The sequence below is a fragment of the Trachurus japonicus genome, chromosome 14 (assembly GCF_045865225.1).
Source record: "Trachurus japonicus isolate A0001 chromosome 14, Traja_1.0".
Taxonomy (NCBI): Eukaryota; Metazoa; Chordata; class Actinopteri; order Carangiformes; family Carangidae; genus Trachurus; species Trachurus japonicus.
Window position 1 is genome coordinate 7,813,403 of NC_140920.1, and position 13,892 is coordinate 7,827,294.

The following is a 13,892-nucleotide window of genomic DNA, read 5'->3' on the forward strand; positions in this document are numbered from 1 at the left end:
ACGCACGAAGCAGGAGAGGTTTAACTGATATTACTGATATTACTGATTGATCTTCAGTCTGTAGCTAAATAAGAAACTTTTCATCACAGTTCCCCAAAAATAATCACTTCACAAACAAAAAAAACAGCAGCAAATCCTCACGATTGAAAAACTGGGTCAACAAACTGTTTTACTCACTCACATCTCTCCAACCAGAATCAAACCAGGATTTACTTTTATTATCAATTCATCTAATAGCTATTATGCTCTATAAGTCTTATAGTTGTTAAATTACATTCAATATTAAGCATTTGCGCTAAAAATATATAGTTTAGTAAATTGTCCTAAACACAAAAATGTTTTAAATTAAACTTGTCAATTGTTTTCATGTGACATATATATTCTATATATTCTTAATCCCGCCAACAACGCTCTGAATGGTCCGACCTGGGAGGGGGAGGTGAGCCGTCAATAAACACAACAGTAGACCTGTTTGAATCAGGTCATGTGACCTAGATGATGATGATGATGATGAAGATGAAGATGCGTGCATTGTGTCCGTCCCTGAGGTCAGTCTATCCGTGCGTGACGCAGATTAAAAATGTGAAATATTTTTTTTCTATTAATAACAACAGCGGCGTCTTCTTCGCTCAGAGATACATGAATACAGGAGATAAGACAGATTATAGGACAGAGGGGGGTGGGGGTGTTTGTGGGTGTTTGGTTGGGGGTGTTGGGGGGGTGGGGGGGTGTCTCGTGTTGTTTGGGGTCAGTGTGTTTGGAGTCTCTGCCTTTGTTCAAAACTCATCAAGTGTGAAAATCCGGGGCAGGCCTGAGGCCCCGCATCAACCCAAACACCATTTAAGTCCACGTTAACCTTTCAGACGGCTCACACTCACTGGCACGATGACGACGGTGATGATGATGATGCTGATGCTGTTCACATTTTGAAGACGTGCGGAGTGGAAAAAGGATAATTTAAGGATAATTTAAGAATAACTTCCTGCAGAGATCAACAACTTAACGAGGAGCGAACGGTGACGTCAGCATCAACACATCAAAAAACACTCTGACACCGTACTTAACACTTAACACAGCTGAACTCACAATGAAGGCCGCCACTCTCGCTTGCACGCTATCCTGTCTCCGTTGTCATAACAACAGAACAAGTGTTGAAAACAGCAACTTAACACAAGGTCCTGGACAAGACACTGTAGCCTACGGTTTTAGCGATCTTTCCAACTTGCTCTGAAAAGAGAAAACTGAAGCCAAAGTTCAGGATTTCTGTTGTCACACCATCGATGGGTTCAATCATCAGTCACATCCTGAGAGCTCACACACACATTCACACACTTACACACACTCACCATCCTACTGTAGATACTGAAAACTGTCAATAAAGATTTGTTTGAACGCTGCGAGGCAGATTTGTTTAGCATAAATACTAACAAGCTGCCGCTAAAATCCAGATTACTAAATCAACCAAACACAAAGACTGAGCTGAGACGAGCGGCCGCAGAGAAAAGAGCTTGAAGCAGCAAAATGATGCTAAACTTGTAGCTACAAGCTTTTTTGGAGAAAAAAAATCTTGTTTAACAGGTCTTAAACCAAATTTATGTTACTACAGAAGGTGAAAAGTTGGCAACGCTGCTTTCTCACATCGAGTTTTCTCAACAACCAGTGGGGAGAACAGGCAGCGATATCAGTGTTTTATTGAGCTCCACACAAAAAGACTTTCCTGTGTCTCTTATGGATCAATTTAATCAAGTATAAAACTTAGTTTCCTTATAGTACAGCGGTTAAGCCCTCAAATCAAGGGGAATTGTGCACTTTTTGAAAGAAACATGAAACTTCTACCATAGTTAGTTTATACCATGAGGTTTATTTTAAGATCGGGAGGGAAGTCAGATTTGACCTCTGAGGCCCGGGAGAGGTCAAATCCAAGATGGCCGCCAATAATATTCAAAAATGCCTATCGCTGGAGCCAAACACAGTAGAAAAACACTTAAGGTGTCATTTCCCACTAATTTTTGGGTGCCCATTCTGTTGGTGATACCTTTGAGACCAATAGAATTCAAGAAAATGCATTTAGATCAATGTGGAGGTCAAATAATGCAGACATAGGGAGGTGAACGGTGCAAAAAGGTAGTTTATTTCCAAAATAATAGCCTAACAGTGATGATGATGTTAATAATGATGATAATAGTGCCAATAATAATAATCATTATCATAATAAGTTCTTTTTTTTAACTGATTTACTATTAACTCATTGGCTGCCAGCCATTTTCAGAGCAGAGAGCTGCATACTGCCAGCCGTTTTAGAGCATTTTTTACAGATCTTTCAAGACCCACAGAATATTGTGTTCATGTAAACATGTAAACACCAAAACTACCAAGAGAAAGAATAGACTCTCTTCTTTCATTAGGAAAAAAAAGTTTGTTTCTACCTTTTTCCATTCTTTAGTAAACGGCAGTAGAACATTGGCTGGTTTCGCCAAAAACACCTGTTTTTGACCAAAACACCTGTTTTTGACCAAAACACCTGTTTTTGACCAGAACACTGAGAAAACAAGCTTTTTGTGGAAAGAAACATGTCAAGCAGAACAGTGACTTTGAAGTTAATATACAACAGAAACAACATGTCTATAGACATCAATGGCAGCCAATGAGTTAAAGAGACACTGTCTCTCGGCTCTGTTCGTGGCACTAGTACACCACAGCCGCTTGTTACTCTCTCCCTGGCTCTCAGGCTCCGGTCCATTTGGTGCTCCTCCTCCTCTATCCTTGCCTGACTGAGGGCTGCCACCGTGCCCCTGGTCCACCGGTGAGGGATGAGGGGGACTGCCAACTGGGGGCCCACGCCCTCAGACCGACAAAAGCTTGGATCATGGGCTGACTTTCAAGAGATCGCAGCGAGGGAGCTGCTCTGCTACGTACAAAACCCTGACCCAGAATCAGGTCGTCTGCAAGTGATTTAGCACCAGGTTCTCCACAAACATGCGGTGCGAGATTGGAGAGGACCAGCGGACCACCATCCGGCCACGCGCCAACCCTGTCACCAACGGCTCTACTCGCTGTAATCAAAACCCGGTTGTCAGGGGGTTTCGCTAGATAGTAGGTAGGGACAGTGGGAATCTCGTTCATCCATTCATGTGTGTCACTAATTAGATGACGAGGCATTTGGCTACTGGGTCATACGGCTTTCCGTGTTTACCTGCACGTCAGGCGCCATCGTGAGTACTACGACATGATACAGCCCATACGGACCCATTTCTGCATCAGCAGCTGGTCCGCCACCTTCTATAATCATTACGAGCCCAAACTGCCCCCAGCTGACCGCCAGCCGGTGGGATGCAGCCAGGCGGGGTTCCCGTTATAGAGGGCCAGCCAGCGTCGTGTAGAGGTCCCCTCAGGGCACCAGCCACCCTTGCGGCCGTCCCTCATCCCTTTGAGGACCAGCTCGGCTCCTGGAGAGGGCCGTAGTCCTCAATCCTGGAACGGCCATACCTAAAACGTGACGTCAGCCGACTGCCTTCCACTGATTGGGCAGAGCGTTGTCACTGGAAGAGTCGTGAGCGCGATGTCCGACATGAGAATTCATCTGTACCGAGACCGTTGTTATTCCTTCACCCGAGTTAAATGATGCTGTGTGGAAAACCACGCTGTGGTCCGTAATCGAGGAACAGACAAGTGAGTTTGGAGCTGACGAGAAGATCGAAAATAGAGAGAGAAACAGTGTGGCCTTGCGATCCCCCCACCCCTGCTGAGGAGGAACTAGAGAACTCAGCTGTAATGGAAAAGCACCTTTACTGAGCCGTGCCGTGACTGTGTAGTGGAAAAGTGCCAATAGTTACTCCGTTTACCTGCACTTCATTAAATTTCTTCACTTTGACATTCAAAGTAGAGTTCTCAACGGGCCTGAAAATTACAACCCGACCTGACCCGGCCCGTGGGTTTTAAGCCCGGACCCGACAGAGCTCGATACACCAGCATTAGTTGTCTGGCCAAACCCAGCCCAGCCCAACAAAAAAAAAGAAAACTAAACTAAAAAAGTGACATGCTTTCTTTGCAGCGAGAGCAGATGGTGCCAGTGACGCAGCAGCACCTTATCAGTGGGTGAAACTGATTCAATTTCGGCCACAAAAACATTGTGGTTTTTTGGAGATACACACAGCATCTTGTGCCAAACCAACCCGACCCATCGGCCTTACTCGGGTTTGGGTTGAAATTGAGAACTCTAATTCAGAGTACTGGGCGAAAGCACATTGTGTCAACTCCCCTCCATGGGCCTTCGCAATGCTTCCACACAGCGTCGGACACCACCCCTCTCTCCGCGGAAAGAGGAGGGCGACAGTATTATTAAATTGCAGATTTGCACCTTTACATAAATGCATTTTCTTGAATGTGTTCTGGTCAAAAACAGGTGTTTTTGGCGAAACCAGCCAATGTTCTACTGCCGTTTACTAAAGAATGGAAAAAGGTAGAAACAAACTTTTTTTTCCTAATGAAAGAAGAGAGTCTACTCTTACTCTTGGTAGTTTTGGTGTTTACATGTTTACATGAACACAATATTCTGTGGGTCTTGAAAGGGTCTGTAAAAAATGCTCTAAAACGGCTGGCAGTATGCAGCTCTCTACTCTGAAAATGGCTGGCAGCCAATGAGTTAATAATAAATCAGTTTAAAAAAAGAACTTATTATGATAATGATTATTATTATTGGCACTATTATCATCATTATTAACATCATCATCACTGTTAGGCTATTATTTTGGAAATAAACTACCTTTTTGCACTGTTCACCTCCCTATGTCTGCATAATTTGACCTCCACATTGATCTAAATGCATTTTTTTGAATTCTATTGGTCTCAAAGGTATCACCAACAGAATGGGCACCCAAAAATAAGTGGGAAATGACACCTTAAGTGTTTTTCTACTGTGTTTGGTTCCAGCGATAGGCATTTTTGAATATTATTGGCGGCCATCTTGGATTTGACCTCTCCCGGGCCTCAGAGGTCAAATCTGACTTCCCTCCCGATCTTAAAATAAACCTCATGGCATAAACTAACTATGGTAGAAGTTTCATGTTTCTTTCAAAAAGTGCACAATTTTCATGCTTAGCCGCTGTACTATTAGAGAAAAAGTACGATTTAAGTAGTAAAGTAACTATTACTAAGTATAAATGTATCAACTCAAAAAGATCTGCATTAAGTGGTCGTGTTGCTGACACTTTCAATGCTAGCATGTTATTTCACTTTCAATCCCGATTAAATGAATTAGAAAGAAGCAGCTGATCCTCATTTAAATTATCTATTAATCTGCTGATTGATTGACTGTTTGAAACTTTGTGAAAGGAGGTGACATGTAGTAGTCTGTTTATGACACTGACTCAGGATCAGTCGTTATCATTCACACTGTTGTTGCTATTGTGAATTATCTAAAAACCTCAACACTATCATCTAAACCAGAGACAAAATGTGGAACTGAAACCAAAACCTGTGTTTGTGTTGAAGGAACCTGAACTAACGAGCGGCAGCAGATGGCTCAGGTTCACGTTTCATACGGTGAAGAAGACGGTGACTGAGTGTTTGACTTGGTCTGAAACCTGAGAGTCCAATCACTGCTCAACCTCCGGTGATGCCGAGGTCACGCTCATCAGTCAGAGACCGGCAGACCTTCACACTCTGTCACACCACTTTAACACAATTAACTGTATGTTTTCAGGACCGGAGCACATTAATCTGTTTACTGTCAAATAAGAGTTGCCTGTGGGCGTGGCCAAGGGGCTCAGAGACACCGCCTAGAAAGTTGTTTTGACTTAATTGCATCCTGAAGAATGAAATTCATGCAACATGGAAAGACGTACGAAAAAAGCGTCTTGCAGGAAGTCAGCCATTTTGAATTCAATCTACAACTTTGATTCTGTTTTTTTTGTGATTTCAGGAACAAACTCTCATCCATCATATTTGGTCAGGATCATCTTTAAACTTTTCAAAACTCAACTGTGAAGCATTTTGCGTTTTTATCGGAGGTTTGGTCTGTGGTGGGCGATGTGGCTCATTTTCGTTATGAAGCGAGAAGTCGTTGCAACTCCAACGCACGTCGTCAAACTCTGTTATCCGTCCTCAGAAACGCCCCAGAGAAACTTCAGCGACCCCAAGCTCGCACTCCAAGATGGCTGCTCCAAGCATCAACAGTGAATATAAGCAGCTCAACTAAAGTTTGTTTTGTTGCACCAACAGTTTTGTGCAACTTCTACTTGCTGACATGTTGTTATGTTGCTATCACTCACAAACTATCACATATTGTGTCGTCATCATCATAAGCTGCTATTAGCTAATAATGCTAACAATAACAATAATAGTTGCTTTTCCAACTTAACCTTTTTAAACATGGCCAACTTGGACGACACAGTCATGGCGCCACCCACTGAAAACAGGAAATAACCCTTGAGTGACAATTACCATTTGCTTGTAATGGTTTTGTTTGTTTGTCTGCTCTTGATTTACAGCAATGTGATGCATGTTGGCGGCATCGAACCGGAGGTGCAGGGCCCACTGGCAGCTTTATAACAGCTATCCACTGTGTATATGATGATTTTAAGTTGGACTTTGGCATTACGCTGCTACAGTAGCACAGCTGACTTATCATGACCATGACCAAGGACAACAGTTTACGGTTACAGTTTAACTTGAAGTCAAACACGACCTCCACCAACGACCTGTAGCTGTTTGATTAACTCCTGAAACTGCAGCAGCGACTGAATAAAAGAATAAAAGTCCTTCCTGTGTTCTCAGTGTGAAGAAGAGAAGAGGGAGATGAGATGAAGAGCCAGACCAGTTTAATAGTCCTGTAAAATTCCCGTGGTGCTCTGTTCTTTTCTCTGACATCACTTTAATTCACCAATAACATGACATTCCTGTGACGGGTTCACATGCTGCTGGGAAAGTCCAGCGCCCGGGAATTCCTAGTTGGCAGCGACACAGTGTTCATGTGCAGCCGACGATAAAGTGATTAACTCCGTAATTTTACTCACTAATGACACAATATTTCAGCTTCACAGACGTCGTGCCGCCGCATATTGATAGGGATTAACCACTTTGAGTTAGGAAAGGAACGCAGGAAGGAACGTCCATTTATGGGCGTCAAAATGATCAGAATTATAATTTATTCATTTTAATCCAGAAATCACAGTTCGTTATCCAGCTCAATCTCCAACCAACTTATTGTATGGTGGAGTGGTGAGAAAACACTTATGGAAACAAACACAAACTTAGAATCAATAATAATTCTGATCAATATGAACCAACCAACCAGCCAACTATTCGTTCATTCATTCATATAATCGATCAATCGATCAATCTAGTGCTTTTAAAACGTCAGTATCTGGACAGATAAAAACTGTGTGACATACAAAATCATTTTAGGCCCAAACTGAGGGGAGGGATGAGGACAAATATTGATCTGTGGATGAAATCTGATCATGAAGGAACGCAGAGTTCACTTGGTAAACTTTAATTATAGCTAAGATTAAAAACATGATTGTTTTTAGCGTTGCATAGGCTAAATGTAGCAGTGAAAGTCAAATCATCTTAAAACTGGCCTGTAGGGACCTTCTATAGCTAGAAAAGGTCCCATAACTGTGATAAGGTGCCACTTAATTACAACATATTACATATAATATAACATCTATTGTCTGGGTTGGTGTCCTCATTCAAGTTCAAAGGCGTTTCCTTATTGTAGTTGATGGTTATTTGTTTTTAATTTGAAGTGTAATTCTTAATAATTAATAATAAGTGCTATGTAAATATCCTTCATCCTTTTTTTTTTTTTTTTTTTTTTTTTTTTTATATCCTTCATCCTTTGTATTATACTTTTTAAAGCCTGAAACGTCCTCATGCATTCAGCCCCCCCACCCCCTACAAACGTGCACGTGGCTGTCTGTGTATTTTTTAGCATAATTAAAACATAATCAATGACTCAACAACGACTAAAAATACAAATCCTACATCCACTGAACTAAATCTCCATATATATACACTTATGTATATATATATAAATAAAATATTTAAAAAATGGGGAATTTAATGGCACGCCGTCGTGCACGTGCGCAAACCCGTCACGTGCTCCGGTTCCAACATCATCAAATATGTCAGCGGGCGTTTTCATCAGCTCCCACCTCGTGCACCATTTCCAAGTGAGGAGAGGCCACAAAGAGTGATGATGGACGCCCCCCTCCTCCTCCTCCTCCTCCTTTCCCCACTTCCCCCTCTCCTCCTCCCCAACCCCCTCCCCTCCTCTCCCCCACACCCCCGGCCTCGCCCCTCTCTCCTCTCCGCCCTCCTCGTGCTGCACAGAGGGGGATCATGCAGCAGGGGGCTCATCACCACTGTCTCTGTCTCTGGACCGGGGGCTCGGCCAGGCACCATCACCACCGCTGCGTAGAGGAAAAGAGGCTGAAATCGCTTCCAGATTGAAAAAGGAAGGGAGGGAGGGGGGGCAAATGGGGTGAGGAGGAGGAGAGGGGGGGAGTCATAAACCATAAGTCCTCTCCTCTCTGGCTGCAGCGCAGAGGAGAGGAACGAAGCTTCTTTGCGCTGCCTGCACTTATTTGTCCGGTGCGCACAGAGTGAGTGAGTCTGCAGCAGTGCAGCTCCTCACACACACACACACACACACACACGGGACCGGACCGGACCGGACCGGCTGCTCCCTGTGACCCGCTCCCACACTCACTCTTCCCGCTGCTGCTGCTGCTGGTTCCTAATGCGCTTAATTAAGAGAAGGTAAAGCTGCAGAGGGAACTCGTCTGTCCTGACAACGTGTGTGTGTCTGTGTGTGTCTGTGAGTGTAAGTGTGTGTGTGTGTGTGTGTGTGTGTGTGTGTGTGTGTGTGTGTGTGTGTGTGTGTGTGTGTGTGTGTGTGTGTGTGTGTGTGTGTGTGTGTGTATGAGGAGTGTGTCTGTAGTTTAACAACAGCCCGTTAACCGGTGATGGCGAAGATGCACGGTGCGGGTGCGTGCGCCACCGGTCCTGCATGCGCATCATCATCATCCACCCGCCGGACAACAAAACCCCGGAGAGAGAAGAGATGGAGAGACACAGAGGAGGAGGAGGAAAGGGAAGGAGAGGAAAGGGAAGGAGAGGAGAGGAAGGGATGGTCGGACTGGGCCGAGCCGAGCCGGTTCGCTCCGGTACCGGGGTCTTTTTCACTCACCAGTCGGTGTCCGAGGTCTCGTCGATGACGTCCTGGTAGGCGGTGAGCAGGGCCAGTCTGTTCTTGGCGAGATTCACAGCCATGTTTGTGTCCGTGCAGGCATCCAGACCGCTGCTGATGGAGAGAGACACGGAGTGAGACTGAGAGAGGACGGAGAGGAGGAGGAGGAGGAGGAGGAGGAAGAGAAGAGGAGGAGGAGAGGAGGAGGAGGCGCTGACTGGTGGAGACAAAGAGAAGACCGCGGTGCCCGAGAGGAGGGTCCTAGCGCCGCCGTGTTACAGCACCAGAGGAGAGAGCAGAGCTGACGGGTCCTAGCGCCGCGGAGAGGAGAGTTCACATCTGTATTTACAGGGTCATGATGTGATGCAAAAGTTTGGACAAGTAGGCAAGGCAAGGCAATTTTATTAGCCCGATTTTACCAACAGTTTGTCTCAAAGGGCTTTACATGGCATCATAACAACATCCTCTGCCCTTAGACCCTCACATCGACTGAGGAAAAACTCAAAGTAGAAGATGAAATGATCTCCAAACGACATAAAGTTACAGATGACACATTCACTTGACATTTTAATCTATATAATATTATTTTAAAGGGCCCTAAGCAAAGGTTTGGGCCTCCTGCATAGTTAGCCCCCCCCCCCCCCCCCCCCCCCTTTGGAAACTATCACAGCATGTAAATAGTAAATATCTTGTCTGATACCTTGGTCAAAGATATCTGAAAGCTCAAGTCTCCTGGGTTTCCCATTCTTTTGCAGGCTGCTGCTTTGTTTCCCCTTTTCACTCTGAAACTGTAGAAAACTAAAATAATACACTGATATTGATTAAAAAATATTGAAAAAGAGTGTTTCATGTTTAACTTTATGTCTTTTGGAGATCATTTCATCTTCCACTTGATGAACTGTTCACATTAACAGACATTTTGAACCAGGGGTTGCATGACACCGTGCAGCTGCTACCTCAGAGTCAGAGCAGAACTGATTAAAATCCATAAAGAAAATCATTAATCAGGCAAAACAATTAATTTTATAAGGCTGTAATTTCATAATAACTTAAAAGAAATTCAAGGAAAGGAGACATTATGTTCAACTGGACTGAAACTAATTGTTTTGTTTTGTGAGTCAGCTTTATTGATTCTCAGGGAAATTAACAGTTAACAGAAAAATTTGCATGAACAACTCTAAAGCAAAAGTGAATTTCAGTGGCTGCAGTTGATATGAAATGTGCAGGTCGTTGCTTTCTTGGGAAGTCATAATTGAGTTGCTTGTGTTTCTTTTTCTTTGTTGTTTGTGTTATTTAAAAGTTAATTGGGCTCAATTCGCAACTTGTATTTACAACATTACTGTAAAGGGGAATTACACTCCACAACTGTAGGGGGAACCCAAGAGCGGAAAATGAGGAATATCAGTCATTCATTGATTGTTTAATATCAGAACTTTTCACTCCTTAATTTCAGTATCAGCCTCAAAAATCCCATCGTTCAGGTCCTTTAATCACGCAGGGATCATGTTTCTGGATACACAAACTGAAAATGTCACTAACATTCACATTCCCCCTGCATGGGGAGTTAAAAACACAAATAAATTCAGCTTCTAATGACATTTTACTGTTATATATTTTGCCAGTTGCCAAGTTACTGCGCTGCAACACCTGACAGACAGAGAACACACACGTCCTACAGTCTGGTGGACACCTGAAGGCATCACTCTTCCTCTTTATTGTAGCCTACTGAGACGTTCATTATAAAGAGAGTTGAGTTAATGATGATGATTATTGTGTCTGACAGACTGAGTGATGATGAGTTCACACCTGAGTTCATCATGGGACGTCATGTTGTTGGCGAATCAGCAGCTGCTAAAAAAAAAAAAAGTTGTGTGCACCTGACTCAGCATTTTCCATCTGTGACAAAGCAAAACACTCGTGTCATCAGCTGACATCACTCGTTTCTCATCATCATCATCATTTAGCTCATACTATCAGCTGAGTTTTGTCTTGTCAGTGTCTCATGTTTGTTGCATTGATATTATCTCATTGTTAACTTTGTTGTAGAATTATTACTTACTGATTAGGTAGCCTATGTTGTTACAAAAAGTCCTGTTTACTTTGATCCACAGGTGTTAACGATAACAATACTTTATTAGTCCCCAGCAGGAAATTCAGGAATTGCAATGCAAAAGCAGATAATAAATGCAAGAAAACACTTCTTTTTTACTTCCCTGTGATCAGAAGTTTCATGGAAAGAATTTTAGATTCATTAGATTAAAGGCCTTTATTGTCACTGCATTAAAATACAGCAGAGTTTCACTGATTCCTAAAACATTCATTTCAAATACCATTCAACATGATTGGGCAATACATTTTCTAATACAGAATCAATATCTTGACTGTTTCATTTGGAGCAGTTAGGGTAATAAAAGCAGAGCACTTCTCTTATTCATGCCCCCCATGCTGTGATACACTGCTGGGACATAAATGTCTCTTGTAATGTTTTAATTCTTCACTTTTTCTTGTCTTTATCGCTGCTGCAACAAGTGAATTTCCCACAAGTGGAATAAATAAAAGTCTGTTATCTTATCTCATCCACCACCTGGTTGAATTTTAAAAATGTAGCCTATAATAAATGTTGTAGCCATTGAAAACATTTTTGGAGAAACAATAAAGCAGAAGTAAGTGATATATTTGTGTTAATATAAGTCTTAAATAGTTCTATCTTCCGACAGCAATCACTTACATAGAGTGTTTGGTCTGAAACACGGGTCTGTCAGTCACTCTGCTCTGCTCTGAGCCGAGGAGAAAACATTTATCGTATCCTACAGTTTTTATCCAATGAGGAGAGAGAACGGCATGCAGGGCTGTGTGTGCAGCCAAGGAACGCCGTGAATGTGGCGACGTAGGGACGAGGACTGTTATGGTGCGTTTAAGGAAACTCGTATTTTTCCGACCGTGAAGTCGTACCAGTTCGATCTGGTACGAGTTCACGGGTCAGAAGTTACGAGTGGCCGTTATAGTGACTTTCACCGGTAAAACAGGTCAGAAAAACACGAGTGGGTTGCCTGAAACGCTACAAAGTCGTAAGTTGTGACTTGAAGCTGTAATTTACGATTTCAAAAGCCTGCCTGGAACGCAGCATTAGCGAAAACGACCGGACCACTTACTTCTGCTTTAATCTGCAATTTAATTTTTTTTTAGGTAGCCAAAATACAGACAGATCCTTGCCATTTTATATTGTAGACCTATAAGAAACACACTGTTGTAGCTAACGTTACTGTTTGGGTAGTTACATTTACAATGGAATAATCCTATTTTACAAACTGATAGGCTAATGTTTCGTTTACAGTTTTTCTCGATTGCTAAGACACATTTCTCGAAAGCTTCTCTCATTTTCTCTAAACTGTGAACACAAACCCCAATTTTCAAGCTACATTCACAAAACCTCAGACTCTTCTTGCAAAACCAAACTTTCACCTCAAAACAGTTCAATCTGTGCCCAAAACTGAACTTTGTTGCCAAATCGTGCCCCGAGTCAATCAAAATTAAAAACACTACTGAGCAGCCACTAAACACTACATAGAAAAATAGAAAACACAATGCTCAGCACATGAAGCTGTAGAAATAAATGTTTATCGTTCACTGTAGGCTAAATGCATGTTGCAAAACAAAAAACCTGTGCATTTACTGTAACACTTTTCTCCTTCCCTTTCTTTCACCCTCCTCCTTACCTCTCCACATCCATTTCATCCCCTTTTCCTTCCTTCTTTTTTTCTGCCCAGTTCATCCCTCCCTCCCTCCCTCCCTCCCTCCCTCATCCTTTCTTTCTTCACCCTGTCACCTCTCATCTTCTCCTCTTGCAAAACAAAAAACCTGTGCATTTAGCACTTGTACATAGTAAAAAAAAAAAGGAGTACAAAAAACAGAAATCTTGTGCATTTACACATAGCACTTGTACAGTACAAAGACAAACAGAAATCTTGTGCATTTAGCACTTCTATACAGTAAGCCTACGTAAAAATAAAGTACAAAAATATAGAAATGAGAGGTGCACAACTCAGCCACAGCGTAATTTCTCTGTACTGGGTCAGGCCACAGGACTTCATCCTGAACTGGCTTACAGTATATGTGCCCTCACATCATTGGACACAAGTGTTATCAATTTTGAGTTGTTGTGTTCAACCGGTGAAACTTGTGCTTTACTTGTGTTTGACTTTTGCCACCTGTGCTCAGCATTTTGCAACACAGGTGCATCACAATGAAAATGTGTTGGTAAGATGTGTCTAAACAGGTGAAAAGTGCTGATGGTTTTGCCAAAAGAGTGACTGATTCAATCAGTGGGTTCAGGCAACTGAGAATTTGGTTCAGACAACAGGGTTTAGTGTTTTAGCAACTGAGAAAAACTGTACAACGGTGGAGGTAAAGTGACGTCATAGTTAGCCGACTTACCGTCCAATCAGTCCGGTTCATCTGTTATCTGTTCCCGCACGGCTCCACCGGGGCTCCACAGACCAACAACAAAGATCCATAGTGTTGTCTGATTGAAACGTTAACAGATCCAACAACCTTTGAAACATTTTCCCCGAAAAAAAAAAAATCCCCAAACAAGCAAATTTCCCGCCTTCCGGTTTCGTGCCATCAGCGCGATGCGATCGTAGCTTTCTGGCTACAAATGAAACCATGACAACGTCTGACGTCACAGCAGGACCTGTTA

The 13,892-nt window shown here is 42.8% G+C and overlaps 1 protein-coding gene across 4 annotated transcripts in view; it reads right to left on the reverse strand.

Moving 5' to 3' along the window:
- dbn1 (drebrin 1) overlaps window positions 1–9,364 on the reverse strand; it is a 135,173-nt gene extending 125,809 nt beyond the window's left edge. For all 4 annotated transcript variants that reach the window (XM_085797271.1, XM_085797274.1, XM_085797273.1 and 1 more), the window contains exon 1: window positions 9,194–9,364. In XM_085797271.1, the coding sequence (XP_085653397.1) occupies window positions 9,194–9,276 (83 nt within the window). In that variant the 5' untranslated portion in view covers window positions 9,277–9,364. The remainder of the gene's footprint in view (window positions 1–9,193) is intronic.
- Between the last annotated feature and the right edge of the window lie 4,528 nt (window positions 9,365–13,892).